This window comes from Arachis ipaensis, chromosome B1 (genome assembly GCF_059453495.1).
Source record: "Arachis ipaensis isolate K30076 ecotype BB chromosome B1, ASM5945349v1, whole genome shotgun sequence".
In the NCBI taxonomy this organism is placed as follows: domain Eukaryota; kingdom Viridiplantae; phylum Streptophyta; class Magnoliopsida; order Fabales; family Fabaceae; genus Arachis; species Arachis ipaensis.
The window spans coordinates 41,017,673-41,037,084 of record NC_142436.1 but is presented as its reverse complement, the minus strand read 5'-3'; the positions used below and the strand labels follow the sequence as shown (position 1 = coordinate 41,037,084).

General features: G+C 29.2%; 1 protein-coding gene and 1 non-coding gene across 3 annotated transcripts; both read left to right on the top strand.

The window, feature by feature from the left end:
- Positions 1-234: 234 nt before the first annotated feature.
- On the top strand, positions 235-338 carry LOC148576314 (small nucleolar RNA R71). The gene has a single exon (XR_015903411.1). It is a non-coding gene; the product is annotated as a small nucleolar RNA R71 (small nucleolar RNA).
- Positions 339-9,983: 9,645 nt separating this feature from the next.
- Positions 9,984-17,144, top strand: LOC107617740 (cationic amino acid transporter 6, chloroplastic). Of its 2 annotated transcripts, none has more exons than XM_016319587.3 (5): positions 9,984-10,405; positions 11,213-11,435; positions 11,674-12,004; positions 13,024-13,252; positions 16,035-17,144. In XM_016319587.3, the coding sequence occupies exons 1-5, from the start codon at positions 10,024-10,026 to the stop codon at positions 16,649-16,651; spliced, it is 1,782 nt and encodes a 593-aa protein (XP_016175073.1). In that variant the 5' UTR covers positions 9,984-10,023; the 3' UTR covers positions 16,652-17,144. The 2 variants fall into 2 exon arrangements, with proteins under 2 accessions (XP_016175073.1, XP_088359390.1); XM_088503264.1 differs by having other exon boundaries at positions 11,297-11,435; positions 16,035-16,937.
- The last annotated feature ends 2,268 nt before the right edge of the window (positions 17,145-19,412 follow it).

The following is a 19,412-nucleotide window of genomic DNA, read 5'->3' as shown; positions in this document are numbered from 1 at the left end:
GTATTTAGAGTCTCAACTTCATGAACTTCTTTCTTCTGAGAGGCTCCATGATTTACAGGATTTCTCTCAGAGGTGTACATGAATTGGTTATTTACAACCATCTCAATGAGCTCTCTTGTTTCTGCAGGCATTTTCTTTAAGTGGAGAGATCCACCTGCAGAGCTATCCAAAGAGATCTTGGATATCTCAGACAACCCATCATAGAACACACCTATGAGGGACCACTCTGAGAGCATGTCAGGAGGTCATCTCCTGATCAACTGCTTGTATCTTTTCCAGGCTTCATAGAAGGATTCACCTTCTTTTTGTATGAAGGTTTGAACTTCCACTCTGATCTTGCTCATCCTTTGAGGAGGAAAGAACTTAGCAAGAAAAGCATTTACAAGCTTTTTCCAAGAGTCAAGACTCTCTCTTGGTTGGGCATCCAACCAAAACTTAGCTCTATCTCTTAAAACAAATGGGAAAAGCATTAGCTTATAGACGTCCAAATTAACTCCATTAGTCTTCACAGTATCACAGATCTCTAAAAATTTTGCTAAGAACTGATGTGGATCTTCCAATGAAAGTCCATGGAATTTGTAGTTCTGTTGCAGAAGAGAGACTAACTAAGGCTTAAGCTCAAAATTGTTAGCTCCAATGGCAGGTACAGCAATGCTTTTGCCATAAAAGTCAGAGGTAGGCATGGTGAAGTCACCAAGGACCTCTCTGGTCTCCTCTTGTGGTTCGGCCATGTCCTCTGTTTCTTGTTCAAAACTTTCTAAAAGGTCTCCTCCGGAGTGTTGTGCTTTAGCTAGTTGCAAACGCTTCCTCAGAGTCTTCTCAGATTCAGGATTAGGAGTCAAGAAGGGTTCTTTATCCCTGTTCCTGGTCATAAACAAGAAGAAAGAAAAAGAGGAAGAGAGACTTATGCCAATAGGCAAGAAGCTCCTCCTTAAAGTCAGAAATAGAGTAGGAAGAAGATGGAAGGGAAATCACAAGAGAGCCTCTATGCCAATTGGCAAGAAGCTCCAAGTGAGATGTGAAGAAGGTAGAGAATGCAGATAAAGAAGTTGAACTAAAGCTATTAGAGTTGAGTGAAAAGAGATTAGAAGAGAAGAGGTATAAATAGAAAAAGTGAATTAAAAATATATTTTTTTATTTAATTAATTAATTTAATTTTTGAAGAATTAGTTAATTTAATTTAAGAAGATTTAAATTTTAATTGTTAAATTTTCGAAAACAGAGGAGAGAGAGGGAGAATTAATTTTTGAAAATTGAGAGAGAAGGGAGTTAGTTAGGTGATTTTGAAAAAGAAGAGAGAGAAGAAGGAGAAGTATCTTCGAAAATTAAGGTAGAGTAGAGTTAGTTAGGTGGTTTTGAAAAAGAGGAGAAATAAGAAAGAGATATTTTTCCAAAAATTAAGGTAGATGAGAGTTAGTTAGGAAGTTTTGAAAAATAGGAGAGAGAAAAGGGAGAGATATTTTCGAAAATTTTGAGAGAAAAAAGTTAGTTAAGAGGTTTTGAAAAAGATGAAAGAGAAGATAAGATATTATTTAAGAAAAGATAAAAATAAAAATAAAAATAAAAGATAAGATAAGAAAAGATTTGAATTTAAAATTTGAAATTAGAAAAAGATAAGATTTTGAAATTAAAAAGATTTGAAATTGATTTTAGAAAAGATAAGATTTTGAAATTTGATTTTGAAAAAGATTTAATTTTAAAATTTAAAATTTGAAAAAGATAAGATAAAATTTTTGAATTTTGAAAAAGATACGATAAGATTTTGAAAAAGATTAGATTTTTGAACAAGATATGATCTTTAAATTTTGAAAAATTTTATTTTTGAAAACTTGACAACTAAGATAAGATAAGATAAAATTTTAAAAATTAAAATCTGAATTTTTATTTAAAAAATTCGAAAATTAAGATTAGAAATTAGTTAGAAAAGATATATATATTTTTTTTATGTTTGAATTTATTATGAAAGACAAAAACGCAAAAAAGACACAAGACTTAAAATTTTTAGATCTAGAGCCCCTTTATTTTCGAAAATTTGGAGGGAAACAACAAAGGACACCAAACTTAAAAATTTTAAGATCAAGACACATACAAGACTCAAGAACACTTTGAAGATGAACAAGAACACGAAGAACAAAAATTTAAAGACCCAATGAACACAAGAACATAAAAAGAACACTAAACTTAAAATTTTTAGAAAACCAAGACCAAATTTTCAAAAATTGCAAGAAATTGAACAAGAAAACACCAAAATTAAAGACTTGACAAAAGATTAAACAAAGAAAAATTATTTTTGAAATATTTTTAGAAAGGAAAATTGGCTCAAAGACAATTCAACCAAGAGCATATGTCTGGGTTTTAGCCAATTGAGCTAGAAATTTAACGTATTTTTGAAAAATCTTTTTTGAAATTTTCGAAAATTAAAGAAGAAAAATTAAAATTAAAAGACTCAAAGACTCAAACCAAGAACATAGATTTAACATAGAAAAGAAAATTTTTGAAAAAGCTTTTAAAATTTTCGAAAAAATTAGAAGAAGAAGAAGAAAACAAAAATTAAAGTCCCAATTAAAATAAAATAAAATAAACTTACCTGATCTAAGGAGCAAAACACTCCGGCAATTTGTCCAAACTCAACAATCCCTGTCAACGGCGCCAAAAATTTGGTGCGCATATACGCAAAACCCACACTATTTCGTACAATAGCAGCAGTACCAGCAAGTGCACTAGGTCGTCCAAGTAATACCTGAGCGAGTCAGGGTCGATCCCACGAGGATTGTGGCTTGAAGCAAGCTTGTGGTTGCCTTGCAGGTCTTAGTCAGGCAGAATCAAAATGTTTTTGAGGTGTAAATTAGCTATTAAGAAGTTACCTATTAGGAATTTATATGAATGAAATAGAGTTGAGAGTCAGAGTTGCTTTGTCTTTCTGAAGTAACTTTGGCACTACCGTCTTCTTTGCTTGTGAATGATCTTCTTCTATGGCAGGCTGTAAGTGATCAAAGCCACGCCAATGGTCTTTGATCTCCTCTGCTACAGAATGAACGCCAGGGCCCTTGGTATTCAATCCAATGGAGGATGAAGCACATAGCAATCCATTCTCTTGGCGATCCTACTCAAAACTCCATAGACAAGGTAGAATCCTTTGGATAAGAGAACGCTGCTTCTTGAATCTAGGCTATACCACGGAGACCTTAATCTCCCCGGAGATCGGCTGAACTGATGTCTCGAGAAGTCCCTAACGAAATCGTGGATTAACCGTCTGAGAGATGCGAATATATCAACTAGTCTCGGCCCACGAAGATTAGACCGACTAGAGTTACAACAGTAAAGATGTTCATGTGGTGCACCAATTCCACAAATTCTTCCTTTTTCACCTAAGCTGTACATATCCGCCCGCAGCACAAGTAAACCCAAGAATTACATAAAATGGTTTCAAATAGATTATATGCAACAGAGGTTATAAAAAAAGTAGAAAATAAATGGTCGGAATCATATAATGGTGAATCATTTACACCTTCTCATCAATCTTAGGCCATCCTTGTTCAATTTCAGGAGATTCTCATCAATCATATAATGGTGAATAGCTTCATGAATGTCAGCCCTATTTTTAACTACTCTGAACACAACAAAACAGAAACCGTCATCACATCATCAACACATCCTATCCAAATTTGATTTTTTTTATGTTCAAAAAAATGAAATACGCAGATGAAATGGATCATCATAACACCATAAGCAATTGATGAATGTAATTCCAAAATTGGTCGATAAATATAGTCTATTACATTCACAGTCAGCAGAAATAATCATGTTCGAGGCACGGTTAAGAAAGGCACAATAATATTAGAAATGATCGATAAATATAGTCTATTAGAGTGATGTTCATACACATACCAACTGTCGATCGCCTGCTGAACTAATTCATGGTTCCCACATTGGCTTTATACCTTAGCTCTTCCAAAGTCTTCCTCTAAACTAAAAAGTTAAGAATCAACCTTAAACCAGAATTTTTCTAAATCAAAACAGAACAAAAATTTCAAAATTAAAATACTAAATCAGAATCAACAACTCAACCATAGAATCAAGAACAAGCCAACTAAATGTTCATTACAAATTAAAATCAATAAGAAGACTAAACCAGAATTAATAAAAATAGAATCAGAAAAAAAAAAAACAACCAAAGACTTAGGCTCCATTGCAGAGGACGACAGAGGTGCAGGATGGTGAGACGGCGGCAACGATGAACCAATGACCAGAGAAACTGGACAGATCAATGGCAAACAAGAGATGGATGACAAACGAGAGATGGACGACGAGCGGCGGCGGGTTCGACTGCGTCTGGTGCGTGCTGCTGTGATTCGTTGAAGATGACAGTGGCTGTTGGTTTGTGGAGGAGACAGATGATGAAGAGGTGGTGTGTGGAGCCGTCGAGGCTGAGGGAGAAAGAGAAGCACTACGAGCCTACGAGGAAGAGAGAGGAAGAGAAAAGGGTCGCGCCACCGCGATGGTGCTGTCTGGTGGCGTCGAGGAAGAGAAGAAGAAAGAGGAGGTTCTGTTGAGATCTGCGTTGGAGAGACTGAGAGAGCGCTCAAGGGAGTTAGGGTTTCTACTAGGGGCGGCTGGTTTAGAAAGAATTGGGGAGGGAAGCTGCTTGCCTGCTTTTATAGTAGGATTTTTAATAACATCGGTTCGGTTCGGTTCGGTTTGATTTTTTCTATCAGAACCGAAAACCAAACCGAACCGCAGAAAAATTGCAAAAAAAAAATTATTTTTTTCGGTTTTTTCGGTTTTTGGTTTGTTCGGTTTTTGGTTCGATTGATCGGTTTTGTTCGGATTGGATCGGTTTTGAACACCCCTACCTGTTCTTCGTTCTACTAAATATAGTATTCTCTTTTATCTTTCAGGTAATCCTATTAGCCTCATATTTACAAAGTATAATTATCAAAGTCAGATCTCTTACTGTAATTAATACATAGGTATCAATTATGTCAATAATTACATAATTTTTTTCTGTCTTTTTCTATCTCTTGGGTTATGTAAATTTTATTTTATTTTTCTAACCATGGATACAAAACCTTCTCAATATTGGAAGAGAAATTCTATGCTTGTTATTCAAATTGTCATAAAAATTTAAAGTATATTTAGTTTGAATGGTATCAACAATTTAAGAGAATAGATTTAAACTTAAATAACTATTCTTAATGAAGAGCATTGGGTATATATTTATTGAATTTTTTTTAAAAAAAAATTGTGTATTTATGTGTCATCTTTTATTTTTGTGGTGTGGACAGCAGTAGTACTCACATCATCATTTCAAAGTTCATTTTATAATTATGCCAATTCACAAAGTATTTTACAAAAGTTATGTTTAACTAAATTCTTTATCTTATAATTATTTTATTTTTTGAGATTTAAAATTTTGTGTTTTTATTTTTATTCAAATATTATTTTTGTATTTTTTTTAATTCTATTAGTTTAAAAGTACTAATATTAATTTTAATTTTTTTATTTTTAGAATAAGTAAAAAGATGTAATTTTTTTATAAATTAGATTATTTAAAAATTACTCATTATAAAAGAAGTTAAGTTTAATTTTTGACATGTTAAATAAAAGATAGTTTAGTTAGATAAAAAAATTAAAAAAAATAATATGAAAATATAAGAACACATATAAGATAAAAAAAAATTTTTTTTACATCAAATTGATAAAATAAAAAAGTTTTTTTTACATCAAATTGATAAAAGAAAAAGACAGAATTATTTTTTACGTAAAAAGTTAGGAATGAATTAAAAGGATAGAAGAATGATTGAAAATATAAATTAAATAAATAAACTAAAGAGAAGAAAAAATGTAAGTGGAAGTTATGCATGAAATAATCGAATAAAATTTACAACTGCAATCGATGAAGGCAATGAAAGACGATGGAGGCGATGCAATTGAGCGTGTTGAAGAAAGGAGAAGGGCGATAACAAGAGAAACACATAAAAGTGTGCATGAAGAACAAAATTGGTAGATTTTCTAAAAAAAAAAAAACTTTAACATAATAATTAGAGTGAAATCAAACTATTGGTGAGAGTACCAGGACAGTTAAGGAAAAAAAGGATATAAACTTAAACTAACATAAAATTAAATAAAACATAAAGATGGTGAATAATATAAAGACATTGATAAAACAAAGGATATAAACTAAAACTAACATAAAATTAAACAAAACATGAAAATGGTAAAAAAATGTGAAGACATTGATGTTCCCTTAGTCCATTATCTGACTTATTAACAATTTACAGACGCTCTGTATTTTTTTTATTGGGAGATGTGTTATCATGGTTATAAGAGTAATAAAACTGTTTTTATTTTAATGTGAAGTTGTTAGATTTTTCAAAATAAATTTTATGACTATTTTGTCTTTATAATTTGCTTTATGAAATGGTTTGTTAGAGGGTAAATATAGTCCCAAAAAATTAGAAACTAAAGTCGTGATCAACTCTTTATATTGGCTTTATAGATTTTCACCTTTTGTTATATGGTACAAAGATTATATATAATATAATAAATAGTACATGTTCTCATATATAAGAACATGGAATTTAATAGTTAATATTATCTTTTCATGGAGTTTCTCTACCTTAATAAAAGAACTAATATCATTTACACTTAATGTTTAGTTTTGTACTTAATAAAAAAACTAATATAATTTAACTTTAATTTTTAACTTTCAAGATGCATGAGAAGTTGTAACCTTTTATGCATTAGATAATTTAAAGGATACTTATTATATATAGAAAGTTAAAAATATTCTAAACTTAAAAATTAGTTTTTTAATAACAAATTAAATTTGTTCAAAATGGAGAGTTAAAAAGAGAAAGAGAAAGTTGAAACTTTTTAACTAATTACAAAGAATCACCACCATCAAAACTATTAAATTTGAGTATATTAAGTGAAGTTTAAGAAGCAAACCAAAAAGATAAATCTAAAAGTTTTCTGTCTCTCTTTATATAGTGTCTCACTTTAACTAATTATTTTTTATGGATGAATCCCGCTAGGGAGCCAATGAGAAATCTCGACAATATGTACAATGGGTTGGTTATTTAGCCCAATAAAAATAAATAATAAATTCAAAAACTCCCATTCAATTATTTCACATCAAATTTCAAATTTCAAATTCTCCAATTTCAATTTTCAAATTTTTAAAAAATCCAGATAGTTATTTTAAAAAACTAACCATCTGAAATCCTAATTTACTAAAACATTTCACTTCAATACTCTCTTCTTTTTCAACCGGCGACCACCCCACATTCATCAATAATCATCCCATTTCACTGTCCCTACTTAACTTGCCACACGCCACTCACCCTTAGTAAAAATAACCATCCACTTAAGGATAAAAATAATCATCCGCATACCTAATGAATTGAACATCTAACATATTTTAATTATATATAACTAAACCCAATCCAATTAAAATAATCATCTATATAAAAATTAAAATAACCATCCGCATATCTACTAAAATGACGATCTTAAATTGATCATTAAAATAGAAGAAAAAGATGAATAACCAGAAGAAACAACTATTGTGGTGAAACATAGTTTTGAAGGACTAGGCATGACGAAAGCGGCACTGTTGTGAAGCATAGGGCTCAAATATGAAAGAAGCTAACCATGTTTGGATCTGAAGAAGAAGAAGAGCATGGTGATATCATCGGTGAGAAGAGGTTTGAAGGAATGGGAGAAAGCGAAGCCGGTCCGGAACAGAGGCGCGCAAAAAAGCAGCAGCAACGTTAGGCTGAGCGTCGGAAGGCGAGGCGCGTCGGACTGACCGGCGAAGATGAGGATGGTGTCGGTGGGAGGATGCGGCAGCGTCGGTATGGCCGGCGAGGAATTCAGTGACGCGAGGTGAGGACCGGAGAAGATGACGGTGAGTTTTGAACGTGTATTGGAGATTACGGTAAGATTAGAAATAACCGTATGTAGTGTGAATGGGTTTAAATACTAATTCTAATCTTTCAAAATTTAAAATTTGAAATTAAATAATTAATTAATAATCTGATTTTTAATTATAATTTTTTTTATCCATTGTACACATTGTATACAATTAGTATTGGTTTCCAATACTTTTTCTTTATGGATAGTATTCAAATCACGAACAAAATAATAAGAAGATTCGTATTAGATTATGAAAATTAATCTCATCCTTATAATACGACGACATTATTTCAAAACATATAAAATAAAATAATAAAGTATAGTTTAATTGATGTGCACAATAAAATAAATATGAATTGAAACTTATAAAATAGCAGTCAAATGTGGATAACAATGGTTGTCTTCTATCCTAAGGTACTATATTAAACTGCAAATTAAATTTATAATTATTAGTCAAAAGTTTTACAATTATGTATTATTTTTTATTATTTTATTTGAAAATAATATATTTTGATATTGTGTTTTAGGATTACTGGCATCAAATTTTGATAATTTCAAAAAATTTTAAATGCTTTATGTCTTAATTCTTTTAGCAAAACTTCAACAACTCATAAAAGTTAACACAATAGATAGTTATAAATCAAAATGATAGACAAGAGTAAAAGTTGCGATGATGATACTTGGTAATAATTAATAACGATCGGATGAAGAGGATGTGGAAGGAGAACAAGGTAATATAATAGTGGCGATGAGACAATAACATGTATATGTATAGAGAACAATATATAGTAAGAGAAAGAATAGTGTTTGATATAGTGAGGCGATATAATACAAATATAAATTAATAATTTTGGAAGAATAATGCACTTAAAGATTGTTTGAAAAATTAAATATAAAATTAAAAAAATATTTTTTATCAATTGAAACTATGAATGAAGATAAAGAAGTGTTTTCAATATAATTTTTTATCTTTGCTTTAAATTAAATACTATTAAAAATAAAAATAAACTTAATAACGTTTCTAAATAGTTAATTGTAAATAATGTTTCTAAATTTTTATTTTTATGTTGTTACACATAATAATAACATAATAAATTTGTTTAATATCTTATTTAATTTAAATTTATAAATTTTATACATTCTAAAAGTTAAATAACTTATAAAATTTTTATTTTTTTTTTTAAATTTTTTTATTCTTAATGTTTAGATTATTTTATTAAATTTATAATTTAAAAAAATATATAAAAATTAATCTCTTCACAATAATAGAAAAGCGGCTAAACAGGCACTATCGTGCCTGTTGAGCCACTAGTAGATATAACATGTAAAACCATCAGCTCAATTAACATATAGATACAATTATTCAACAAGATAAGCCAAATACAAGATGTACACCGAAACAATATACACAAATACAAATCATATATGCCTGTCCTACTGGCTATCAGCTCACGTGTCAATTAAACTGTTAGGACCCGACACATCCAATAGCTAACCCGAACACAAATAAAAATTAATGATAATGTCACTCTTCTTATGTATTAGTTTTAAAGTATTCTTATAATAAGTCATTATCACAACAAAATAAAATAAGAATATATACTTAAATATATTTTTAAGAAATTTTGTGTTAGATATTTTGGTCTCTAAATAAAATTTTATTACATTAAAATTCTTAAATTTTATAAAAATAAGATATATATGTCCTTCTTCATATTTTTGAGAACTTATTTATTTAAATAAAAACAACGAGTCTAATTAAAATCAAGACTTTTATTATCTTATTTTGTAAAATTCAAGAAATTTAACATAATAAAAAATTTTTGAGAACGTAAAATATCTTATCTAAAATTTTTTAAAAACCTATTTGAATATATATTTATAGAATAATATATAGAGAATAATTTACTAAATTACAAAAAGAAAATGATAATACCAAATTTGAAAATGAGGAAATCAATTTCTTAGAATATGATACGAGTATAATTAAAGCAATATAATAATATATTAAGTTTCCCCTCCCAAACTTGCTATATATAAAACCTTAAATGAACAACCAACTCATGGAAGCAAAATAGAAACTAAACTAATCATAATAAAAAGATGTCTAACATAAACAACATGACAATAATGTTATCAAACTACTTTTACTCTCTTTCCCAAACCCCTCAGAGGCTGAGAAAAAGGGTGCTAGCAACATGGACACCAGAGCAAGAATCGAACCAAGTGAGGCAGAGGTCTGGTGCAGACATGAAGAGGAAGCTGAATTGGTATGATCTTATTGCTCTTGGTGTTGGAGGAATGCTTGGTGTTGGTGTCTTTGTCACCACAGGTTCTGTGGCACTTCACCACTCAGGTCCTTCAGTATTCATATCATATATCATTGCTGGAATCTCAGCTCTTCTATCTTCTTTGTGTTACACTGAGTTTGCTGTTCAAGTCCCAGTTGCTGGTGGAGCCTTCAGTTACTTAAGACTAACCTTTGGTCAGCTTCCTTTCATTCCTTATTTAACCTCAATCATTATATCTTTAACATATTAGAACAACAGATGAATAGTTATATCTTTAACCCAATAAAATAATAGAAAATCTGGTTTTTCTATCTCTGAAAAAGATTGAATTTTAAAAGCTTAGTCTGAGACATTTTATCCCATATCTGTTTTTAGTATAATATATTTATATGTCTCGTTATTTCTATATTTCTATCTTGTTTCAACCATCAAATTCAATGATACAACTATAAAATTGTCGTTGAGGAAGGGACCATATCCACATGGCATCGACCGTTGTGATCACTATGTAAACATTTTCCCGTCAATTTTCACATTGCAACGTAACCAGGCCACAATTTATTAAAACTATATGCGGTGGCCTATTTCATTAAATATTTTATTGTGTAATTTGTGATGAAACTATTTTTCTTAAAAATTTAAAAATCGATAGAAAGAGACACATAAATAATTATATTTATGATATTCTCTTGTATAAGTGTCTCTTTCTGGATTTGTGTTATTTTTTGAATATGTTTTTTTTTGTCTTATATTAAAATTTTTTATTTTAGGGTCACTAATAATCGAATTCTAAATTTTTAGGTCATGAAAATTCTGTTATCATGTCATGAAATTGCTGCTCCTAAAAGTTTAAACTAAGAGAAAACACATTAATGATTATATCTTTAATATAATTTTACTATAATAATGTTGATTCTCTTCCACTACTATAGCTCCTTCTGAATTTTACCTATATTTTCTTTCTAATTAATAATAAAATTTTGATTATCTGTGATATATAGGAGAATTCATGGGATATTTTGCTGGGGCAAACATACTAATGGAATATGTGTTTTCAAATGCTGCTGTTGCAAGGAGCTTCACAGAATATTTGAGCTTTGCTTTTGGACAAAATGATCCAAATGTGTGGAGAGTTGAAGTTCATGGAATGCCAAAGAATTACAACATGTTGGATTTCCCAGCAGTGGCTCTAATACTGCTTCTTACTCTCTGCTTGTGCCATAGGTTAATTTGTTTCTTCCTTTAATATAACAGAAATCTACGTTTTCTTATTGTTACAAAACAAACTATGTTTGGTATCATTTTGGTGTTGGTTTTATAAATGATTGAAAGGATAAACTACTACTACTACTACTTTTATTATTATTGTTGTTATTATTTTTATTATTATTAATTGATTGGTGCTAGTGGAGTTTGAAAATGACAGGTTCTTTTGTTTATTTGTTATTAATTATTTTTGCAGTACTAAGGAAAGCTCCATATTGAACCTAATCATGACAATCTTCCATGTGATTTTCTTTGGATTCATCATAGTGGCTGGTTATTATATTGGAAGTACAAAAAACTTGGTTAGTCCAAAAGGGATAGCCCCTTTTGGTGTAAGGGGTGTTCTTGATGGAGCAGCAATAGTATACTTCAGTTACATTGGGTATGACTCAGCTTCAACCATGGCAGAAGAGGTCAAACATCCTTACAAGAATCTTCCCATTGGAATTGTGGGTTCAGTTCTTATAACCACTTTGCTTTATTGCCTTATGGCCCTCTCTTTGTGCATGATGCTTCCTTACAATAAGGTGAGTATCAGTGTCACAACTATATGTCAAACTCTAATTATTTATCACCATATACATTATATTATATGTGCTTATCAATTCTATATATATATGCTTCTTTACAACTTACAAGCTTCAATTGAACTTCACAACTTATTTCATCACATGTTTTGGTTCCCACAATTTGAAGACTAAGTCAATAAAAAAATATAGAAAATTGATTTTTAATTAGTCAATTCTAATATTTAAATTTATAATTTTAAATACTAAAATTAAAGATTTATGATTTAAATTATAAAATAATTTTTAAAAAATTAACTAATATTAATTAAAAAAATTGATTCCTTAACGTTACTTTTAAGTCCACTTATAAGTTTTCACACGATTAGATATATATTATACATAGTTTCTAAATAAAAGAGTAAAGTATTATTTTAAACGTTTGGATTGAATCTTAATTTAGTTTCTAATGTTTTAAACGTTATATTTTAGTCTTAAAAACTTTTAAATATCTTATTTCAATTCCAAAAATATATAGTTTTAAGCAGTAGATTTAATATTGTCTCATCATTAAATTTGACACAATAATTTGCATATTAAAGAGCTAATAGCATTCGATTTTTGTATATAATAGGTAAAATTAATCCACTAACTATCACTAATATAAAAAAATTTTCTCTAATTTTAAAACATTGATGATTGATTATTAAAATTTGGACTTTTATACAAAAAAAAAATTAAAAAAAAAAGTATCACAAAAAAATTTTAGTTATTTTTTTTTCTAATACATACAAAAAAATATAACTTAATTAGTAATGTTATTAATGTCACGTCACTTATTTTATTAATTATTAGACTCAAATTTAACGGTTTGGACCATAACTATTTACTATGTGTATAACAGTGAGTTTAATATATAATAAAGATAAGAACGACTTATTTTCTTTCAGTATGTAATATAAGCTTTTTGTAGTGATAAATTGAAGATACGCATTATATATTAATTATTGCTCTTTTGTATGCATGATTTGATATGGTAGATATCAGATAATGCATCATATTCAATTGCTTTCCTTAAAATTGGTTGGAATTGGGCAAGCAACATAGTTGGGGCAGGTGCAAGTTTGGGGATTGTGGCATCTCTCTTGGTAGCCATGTTAGGCCAAGCAAGATATCTTTGTGTCATAGGAAGGGCAAGGTTGGTGCCATCTTGGTTAGCCAAAGTGCACCCTTCAACTGGCACCCCATTGAATGCCACACTATTTTTAGGTAAGCAAAATAAACTATATTATTGTATTTAAATAAATTACAATTTCGATTCATAAAAATTTAGAATGTTAATAAATTTATCTATAAATAAATAAAATCAATTTTATATTTATATGTAAAAAGTAAAAAACTGGCGTTCTTACTCATAAGAATTTTAAATATGAACAAATTCACACTTGAATAAAATTATTATTAAGATATTTTATTACATAAAAATTATCTTTTGTAAATAGTTAAATTTATCAGTATTTTAAAGTTTCATGATTAATAATAGTACCCAATTATATTTTATATATACTATTATTTTATATGTCTTCTAGATTAATTATTAAGACAAAAAACTAATTATTCAAACTCAATTAATTAGATATACATATTTTATTATGTTATGTTAGGCCATCTGAACAAATTAAATCTCTATCTTTAATTTCTTCTAAAAAAATATCTCATCTACTTGACATTCTCATGCACCTTTTCTATATAATAATGTTTCTTTAACTGTTACTACACAGAGTACACATATCCCTTCCGTGTAACCAACAGTCACATGGAAATGACTAAAAAATATATGTAATGTTGCTACTTTTGTTGAAAAAAAATAAAAAAGAAGTTATGCTTTGAAGCTTTATTTAATTAATTATTTTTATGAACTCCGTTCATTATTCCATCTATATTTTGCTTTATTTGGCTATATATATATATGTTGAGCAACTTTTTGTTAATATAATTAGGCTATAAAATTTTTATTTTTAAAAATTGTTTATAAAAATTAATTTTTAAAAGATAATTTTTCAAAAGTTGTAGTATTTATATTTAGTAAATTAAATTAAAAATAATTTTTAATAAATATAAATAACAACAAATGCGTTTAGTAAATAATTTTTAAAATTTAAAAATATTATAATAAATATTAATATAAAAATTAAATTTGGATATTAATTAATAAATGAGATTATATTAGATTTTTTATTAATAAGTATAAGCTAATTTTAAAAAGTTTTTTTTTAAATATTTTCAAAAATATCTTTAATTTTTAAAAATTATAAGCACAAACATATAAACTTTTTTATTTACTAAACACAAAATAAAATATTTATGCCACTCCTTCAAAAAATTTTACCAAACCAAATCTTATCTGATTTTTTATCAGTCTTCTTATATAATAATTATTTAAATAAGGTTGAGAATCACTTAATCACATAAACCTAAAGATTATATGTTATGATTTGTTATTATTTTTTATTATATTATTACCATTAGAAAGCAATTTAAAATTATATTATTAGAAATAAATATTTTTCATTTTTATTTAAAAATTAAAATTGTACAGTTACTTATACCATATAAAACTAATCAATCTGCTGCTGCAGCAACTTTTACTTAATTTTTTGTCCTATAACCTCACACTCTTGAATATTACCTGAAATTCTAATAATCAAATAGTAGTAATTAAAAAATTTTAAAAAGTAACTCGGTTACCACAAAACATTATATGATCAAATCATATTAATAACTCCATAAGTTCAAATAAGTACTTATTGTTGAAGCACTCCTCATACTTAGATGAGATATACTTTCGCTCTCTTAATTTATTAGATGCTCTAAATTAGTTTTATGGTATTTAAATCAACTTATTTTAGTTGAGTGGTTATATCATTCATCTGTCGAGAGTTTAAATTTTGTCTTATGTATATATTAATTACTAATAATGACAGACTTTTAAATAGAATTCAGGTTTACAATTAGATTTTTCATTAAGCTATCGTATTCGGGGCACATATCATGAGAAAAAAAAAAAGAATTACAGTGATCAAGAGTATTAAAGTAGTGACTTTTAAAATAGAGGTGATTAATAAATTAAATCAAAGTAGAATAATGACTTGCTTTCAGATCTCACAATAATTTTTCTACCTAATTTCACTAGTCCTATTAAGGTGGAACAGGTTCACGTCTAAATTCACAAACATCAGAATACTAGATAATAAAACTACTGTCTACACCTATATGTATAATAAATCCTTTCTCACCGTCGTGTGAAAAAATTTCGTTTTTCACTTCCTCGATTAAGTTTATTTAATTTCATATCATGTTAAACTTTGTATTTCAAAGACACCCAAAAAAAAAAAAAAAATTGTATTCCATAAGTCATCAAAATTTGGTTAATTTATATTTATATATATTTATAGTGTAGATTACTTTTTGTAACCGTCATGTTTTTCATTTCCTTTTTAATTTATTTTTCTATACTCATATATATTATTCCACAGATCTATATACTTATAACTCATATGCGAACAAACTGATTCGGGTCGATTGAACCACATCCACATCCGTGCAAGCCTCTAGAAATAATGTGAAAATAGTTATAATGAAAATCAAACCTAGCTACTATATCTTCAAATTTTGAAGGTTACTTGCATACAACCCTTAATCAATAAATTAGTTGACTTTTCACTTTTATATCATATGCAGTATATACATCTATACATAAAACTGTGACTTGACAGGTACCAAATACCCGGTAATACTCTAGTACATGAAAGCATTATGTTGATTCATATCTTTTTTATTATTTAATATTAAATATAATGTATATATTTCTCAAATTAGATCCTTATTCCATAAAATAACACACATACCTAAATCGACACACATTATAGGTATACCGTATATCACAATATATATTTTTTTTTCAAAAAGAAAAAAATTGTACTTGATTGTTATCTTACAATAATATCTAATTAATTCCAACCCAAATATTTCCTGTTGATTGTATTTGTAGGGCTATGCACAGCATCAATTGCACTTTTCACGGAGCTTGACATTATAATTGAGTTGGTGAGCATAGGCACTCTTATGGTGTTCTACCTTGTAGCCAATGCTCTCATCTACCGTAGATACTCCATCACCCAAAATACCCATAATGCCCCTCCTCTCTACACACTCTTGTTCCTTTTCCTCCTCTCCCTAAGTTCACTATGCTTCTCCTTATCATGGAAATTCAATCAACAATGGTGGGGCCTACTCCTCTTTGGTGCTCTCTTCATAACCATCACAGCATTTTTTCAACTTGTGGTGGTCATGCACAATAATAGTAATAAAGTCGTAATAACCCTAACTCAACAAGATCCTCCTCATTGGTTGGTCCCATTTATGCCTTGGCCACCCGCTCTGTCCATATTCCTTAATGTTTTCCTAATGACAACGTTGAAGCTACTCTCTTTTCAAAGGTTTGCTATATGGTCATGCTTCATCACACTCTTCTATGTTCTCTATGGTGTGCATTCTACTTATCAAGCTGAGGAGATTGAGATGATGACTATTGTTAATAATAATAACAATAATCCATCATCAGCTGAATCCAATTTGCAAGCTAAGGTTGAAATACAAGTGCACTAATTATATGTTGAAGCATATATATTACTCCAATAATTGACAAGCGAAGGAGGTTGAAATTCAAGTGCAATATTATTAATCATTGTTAATTGAAGCATAATCAAATAACTTGATCCAAAGTTAGTCTAGTTGTATATATAAGCTAAGGCTGAAACTCAAGTGCTTGCATTATATCTGGCGAAGCAATTTCTTCAGCATGCTACACTAATTAATGTTAGTTGGCAATAAACAGATATAGATTATGGTTGAAATGATAATTATATTGATAGGGTTGTTAATTATATAGCAATGATGGGAACAACATATTTGAATCTTTTGTTGAATAGTAGGTGTAAAAAACACTATTATGTTTTATCAGGATGAGAGAGAGGGAAATGCAGAGGACTCCAAGGCATTTCCTTACTAAATTTTCTTCAACATGTGCGAGGTGTAATAAATTCAATGTGCTCAAAATATTTTGAAATGATGAATAGAGTAAATTAATATCTTTTTAACAGAATATCATATACTTAAGTTATTATGATATCGCTCATAAAAAGAATATTATATGAACCACTAAAATATTTACATAATATAAGAACATTTATTTATTATCTTATGAACTTTTCTTTAAAAAATATGAGATGGAAATTATCTTTTAAAAGACATTACATAAAGTTGAAATGAAGTAGCACGCAATTAGCTTTAAATCCTAATTATATACGTATACTTATATGCATTAACATTGTAAGGACTCGATTTTTGGTAAACAGAAATTTTTGACTATTTTGTAACTTATTTCGTAGAATATAAAATTACAGTTCATCATGATTTATGATTTAGTGAGTCGGATTCAAATAAAAAAATAAATAAATAAAAAGACAAAAATAAATATTAAATATGATAATAAATGAGTCAAATTTGATTTTACGAGAATAATAAATTCTTTTAGTCAAATTTGACCTAGGAGAGATCTACTCACATTTATTTTGATCCCCTTTTTTTTATTATAAATTTTTTGATTTGGAGTTTTCTTTTAATGACAGTTTTGTGCGTGTCAAAAAAAGTCAACTCTCCGAAAAACCATGGAATCAATAATAAATGTAATCGTGTCCTTGGTAATCATATTTTAGGATTAATCTCAACCACTCATTCTTAATTTATTCTTTTAAAAATAAATCTCAGTCGTTTATTAATTTACGACGTGATAAAATTTAGTTTGAGGCAAACCTCATCCTAATTTTCTGGAAATACTTCCTAAAGACTACGAATTCTCTTTCTTCATTTTCAAGTAACATGGTTCACTCTCTCCCTAAAGTGACCAAATTTCCTCTCTCTTTTACTCTTGTGGTAGTGTTTTTAATCTTGAGCAATTAATTGTAGTCAACTGTGGATAAACATCACTTAATAAGCCATGACTCAAGCTCCTTGAATTCACGCCCCTCTCTCCTTACTCTCTAGACCTTGGCCTCAGATTTTAGTACTCTTTTACCACCATAATTGCATGTTTATTTCAGCCTTTTATTTAAGCAACCACCTAAAGTAAAATTTTGACAAATCTAGTGAGAATTGAGAGAGAAAGAACCGAGTTTTTGAGAGAGAGAGAGAGAGAGAGAGAGAGAGAAAGTGTGCATTTTGTTACGACCCAATTTTCGGCAGGTCTGGATCACTCTCAGTCATCAGGTGTTACTTCTCAATAACCCTATAAAACTCTAGACTCGATAATATTTACTACATATGAGTCTTTCTTACTAATGGAATCGCGTATGTTAGCTTGTTTTTATTATCTAATTTTTCTTAATAAACCCATTAGCCACAATAAAAAACATCATCAGAGATATACGATATAAAATAAATATTAAACTAACAGCAAAATCAAATAACAACGAGATTACAGAAAAAATTTTCATACATATATACTTCTCAAGTTAGTTCATACAAACTCGATATACTTAGATATATACACATATAGACATATATACAACTCACAACTTCCAAATACTTAGTTCATGTAGAAAACCTCTAGACTGGTACCTGGACTAACAAAAAAAATATTAAGTCTTATACCTCAAAAATGCTACAAAAGTGAAAGAAAGTAGAATCTAAGGAACAAAGACCATCTATCCTACAATCATTCTACCATCGAGGCATAGGTCTGCAAAGAAGCAAATACTCCTAGTTGCACTTATCCTCTACTTAATATCACGCAATTATATAAAACACAAACACAGTAAAGGTACAAGCAATATACAAGAAGCAAATAGCACCAACAGGAAGAATAAGAAGTAAACAATCATAATCAAATGCGCAAACAATATGATGCATGTCTGTTCCTAGTGCAGACTATGAGCTCATGCGTCGGTTATCTATCTGCAGTCCGATGTTACCCGAGGTTACGATCAGATATAGTTTCTCAACTCAGTCAATAATGTAACTCAAAGGTATGCACCTGGAAGAGAAACGACTTTCCCGGTAGGCGTCCTTACCCTGCACGTTTTCCATTCTCACCAGATAATCCACTCTGGTTTCGTCGAAGCAAACCTAACCCCTTCTCACCAGACAATCTGCTCTGGGTCCATCGGGACTACCAATAATTAATTTTGGTCCTCCCCAGAATATTCACAGTCAATTCTGATCTTCCCCAGAATATTCACACTTAGCCGGTCAGTACATCCATTTTGACCAAGTGTTCTTCTCCCAACTAGTACGTTTTTTCTAGATGGGGTCTCTGCCTAGCTAATAAAACATGTGCCATACCATATTTTATTGGTTCAAAGACTCTCCC

Excerpts from the sequence above, each read along its gene's own strand:
- LOC107617740 (XM_016319587.3), top strand. The coding sequence starts at position 10,024 with ATGTCTAACATAAACAACATGACAATAATGTTATCAAACTACTTTTAC. Across the intron at positions 10,406-11,212 it reads TTACTTAAGACTAACCTTTG|GAGAATTCATGGGATATTTT; the intron begins GTCAGCTTCCTT and ends TGTGATATATAG. Across the intron at positions 13,253-16,034 it reads GAATGCCACACTATTTTTAG|GGCTATGCACAGCATCAATT; the intron begins GTAAGCAAAATA and ends TTGTATTTGTAG.